The sequence below is a fragment of the Phaethon lepturus genome, unplaced genomic scaffold (genome assembly GCF_000687285.1).
Source record: "Phaethon lepturus isolate BGI_N335 unplaced genomic scaffold, ASM68728v1 scaffold32437, whole genome shotgun sequence".
In the NCBI taxonomy this organism is placed as follows: Eukaryota; Metazoa; Chordata; class Aves; order Phaethontiformes; family Phaethontidae; genus Phaethon; species Phaethon lepturus.
Genome location: NW_010551669.1, coordinates 1 through 3,956, shown reverse-complemented (window position 1 = coordinate 3,956; position 3,956 = coordinate 1). Strand labels below are relative to the sequence as shown.

At 41.3% G+C, this 3,956-nt stretch overlaps 1 protein-coding gene across 1 annotated transcript; it reads right to left on the bottom strand.

Moving 5' to 3' along the window:
* Nucleotides 1–437: 437 nt before the first annotated feature.
* MRPL44 (mitochondrial ribosomal protein L44) lies at nucleotides 438–3,614 on the bottom strand (the record flags this gene model as incomplete). Its single annotated transcript, XM_010290991.1, has 3 exons — nucleotides 438–609; nucleotides 1,885–2,063; nucleotides 3,146–3,614. Coding segments are annotated over 3 exons (820 nt in total), but the record flags the coding sequence as incomplete, so codon positions are not given.
* Between the last annotated feature and the right edge of the window lie 342 nt (nucleotides 3,615–3,956).

The window sequence follows — 3,956 nt, the reverse complement described above, 5'->3', positions numbered from 1 at the left end:
TTTCATGTTTTCACAAGGTCAAGGACAAACGAATCCAGATGTAATCGAAAGACCCGCACTGCATATGTAATTCAACTCACCTTATTAACAATACCCTCAAAACAATCCCCAAGGAAGTGCTTATGAAGCCTTTCTCTGTACAGTGAGATTTTGTCACACATTATTAAACATCACTAAAAACAGTCTCCTGTGATATATGGAAAAACTTCTCAGCCAAAAGACAAAAATTCAGAAAAAGGATACTTTTGTTATGCTTAGGAAAATGAGCAAATACTAAACATTGTGCAAAAGTAAAAGACTTTATTTTAATACCATCTTTGATTTTATAATTTCAAGCACTTAAGGTCAAAAAAGACAACTCTAGTTTTGCTTTCCTAAATACATCTACATTCACCATGGAAGCCATTAATTCTTAAACCAGAAACATCTTTTGTTATCTAGTTACTGCTGATAGCCTTTTCAGTCACCAATCCTTGTTTGGGTTTTGAGTAATCCCAAGGTCTCCTGTTCTCCGTATACCCATAGAGCTTCCGCAGTGCCACACGGGCAGCTTCTTCCTCTGCAGCAAGCAGCGTTTCACCCGGACCTTCAGCTATAATCTTCTTATCGCTTGGGGAAAAAACCCAAAAATTAAAAACATTTTCATCATGAAATCCTGAGCACTACTGCATGTCACGAATAAGGGCTGCTAGATTTTTTTTCTCTACCATGTCTGTGAATACCAAAGGTAATTTCTATATACACAGAAATGCAACATTTCCTTTGGTCTTTCCTGCAAAGATAAGTGACTGTATATTCAGCAGCGGAAACTCAAATCAGAAATGCATCCATTTCCTGGAATAACACTACTCTGTTCATTTAGATTCCTAAAATATCACTGATTCTTTAGAGTGTTCAATCTGTTAGCCCTGTTAAAAATATGCAAATTTGTTACTTTCAGTAGCTTAAACAAAGAAGTTAAATGCTTCTGTCTTTTCTCCTCCCCTGGTAAGAAAGCATTTTGAAACCTCTTCAAAAAGATTCACAGGGAAGTCCTCTATGTTGTGAAGTATGTACTCAGCTCCGTTTTATCAACATCTCTGAGCACTGAATAGGAACAGTTCGTGAAGGGACACCAGGGATTCCAGAAGAAAAATAATCAAAAGTTCCTTTATATATGATAAAAAAATCTTAGAAGGCATATAAACCAAAACACAATAAATCAGAACAAGTTAACGCAATCTTCCCATGCCTTTATCTGCAGCTCATTTAGTAAAGCAACAATAATGTGGGTTTTGGTGGAAGAAGGTCCTGTTCTGCTCCAGAGCAGCAACGTTACCCTGGGCAAGAGACCAGGACAGGCACCGACCACACCCGACACAAGCACACCAGGAACGACTAGCCATTCCTAAGTCTTGTCTGGATATAGACTTGCTCAGTCTGTATCTCAGCAAGACTCCTCTTGCCCAGTTTACAGTGCCCGTGGTTTGAAAACTAAAAACCTTCTCTGGAATATAAAATAAGGCTCTCTTAAATCCCACCTCCCTTGACGTCTGTGTCTCTTTACCCTTCCCTAAGCCCTGGATACAGCTGTGGTCCCTCCAAAGCCACTCAGTTACGCTATTCGCAAAGTTCCTATGTCAGGTCACCCAGAACATACACCCAGGCTCTCCTGTGTGCCTGATTTAGACTTTGAAGCCCTTTAGTCAGAGACTGTCTTTTTATCCATCATTACAGCAAGCTATTGCCAACACCTAAATGGCTGATCTTCTGTGGAAGTCACTGGAAGGTTCCTTCCTGTAATAACTTGACCGAAGAGCATGAATAGAAAAGTAAAAGTCCATCTTCCCTCCTCCCCTCTCCCCATCTTAAATCCAGTTCACTTTAAATTAATATTGTACTAACCAGTACAACCCAACAAAGTACAGTGGCAGAACCGTGCTGACTCCCAACTGCCTGGTAATTCTTGGTTCTGGAGAAGAGATATTCCTCTTGGTCAGTTCTTCCACTAGTAAGCCCATAGGATTTACAACTTGCCAGATCTCAAACAGGTCTTTTCCAATCAGTTGGGGAATAAGAAAATCCTAAACAAAAATATTTAGAAGTTACAATTAATGAGAAAGGTAGGTGAAGGCTCTAGCTTCTGGTATCTGCTAATAAAAATACAGTATGAAGAGGCATTAATACAGCTGACAATAAATTGCTGAAATGAATGATGAAACGGCTCCAGTGCCCCATCACAGCTAAGCACAGATAATCAGCGCTGCTATGCTCGGCAGCTTTGTTTCTGACTTAGCCACTGACAGGATGCGCACCTTGGGAAAAGCCAACCGCCCAGACCTAAAGAAGGAGCAGCACCAGCCCGAGAGAGGGCTTATAACAACACTTAAGCACAGCTCAGAGCACGAGGTAAGCAACTTGGTGCTGCTTCCAAGCAAGAAGCTGTACATCAGAAGGGTTCTGCAAACAGGTTGAAAGGAATATGCCAACCCACGGGACTTTCACCTCTTTGGATCCCTCTCTTACTTGTTAACTGCTACTTGCTCTTACAGAGACCTCTGAATGCTCTTGAATCAGAAATAAGAGTTTAACATTTCTCCACTGGAAAACTAGAAATAAGTGAAAAGGACGACTGAAAGGACTGTAGGCACTAAAACTACTTTGTAACACTGCATTTTAATTGAACATTTTTGTATGAAATATCTTGAGGTGTTTGCGCTCCTACATGCAAAACCTATGAACTCAGCCCCTCCTTTATATAAAATGTTTTTTAAAAATTTAAGATATATGTGACCTTACATGGAATAATTTCATTATTTTATAGTATAGTGCATGGATTATAACACTTTCCCTTAACAAGTGTCAGCAAATATCTAAAATATCACCATTATAAACCAGAAATACATGGTTTTATGTACTTGACCAGCCTGTGCTTCTTGAAGAAAAAAAACCCAAGCCACCAAAAACCCACAACCCCCCACCTGACCACCATCACTCCCCAACAGAAATTGTCTTGTTACAAGTATTGTCAAACTTCTGCCGGCCTGCCTGGATCTCTGGCCATCAAGGTACAAGACAGTATTTAATTTTTTTTTCCCCTGTAACTTCTGAGACCCTTAGATGTTATTGTTGTCAGTACAAAAATATATGATAAGTAATGACTTACCCTGACAAAGATCCTTGTTTTCTCAGGCCCACTGCTATCCAGCAAGGCTCCTATCACAGCAAAGAATGTCCTCTGTAGCACATTTGGTGGGACAGGAAACTCTCTGCAAAGCGTCAGGTCCTGTACAGACAGGTTTTGAGCCACATAAGAAACAAGTTCCTGACTGGTAAGAAAATCAACAAGTGCTTCTACACCCTTTGCAGGTAAATCTGGGTAGGCACCTTCAAAGCACTGTGTCAGGTAAGAACGTGAAAAAGACATTCCTTGTTCAGCAAGTTTACTATTATCTTGTAGATTAAGAGCAACCGTTTCTTTGTCTAGGCCAAGTTCTCGGCGTCTTGCCTCTTCACTTTCAATATAACAAGAATTAACAAACGCAGTCTTGAGAAGATCCAAAGAAAAATTCTCATGTAGCCGGTGGCTAAAAGCTTGTATCTCTGCATGGTAATCCCAGTTGGGCTTCTCTGATCTACAGACATGGAAAAGAAAACAAATTCATAAACAGAATAAAAGGCAGCCGTACTGCAAGCATCATGCCTTTCAGATGATCGAAAGGAAATGAAAATTCGTTTTTGAAGACCAAACCCAGTGTTTAAAAGCCCTAATGTCAAGCACTGTCGGCTCGCGTTTTTTTTCGGCGGCGGGCGGGGGCCCGGCCACAGGACGGCCCCGCTGCCGCGTTCGCAGCCGAGACTACGCTGACCTGAGGAGCTAAAAGCATTCTGCTCGAAAGCGTGACGCGAAGGTGCTCAGACGTTTTGATTTCACCTATTACTCAGCCTCTTGCACTCCGACACCATCCTCCCCCCCG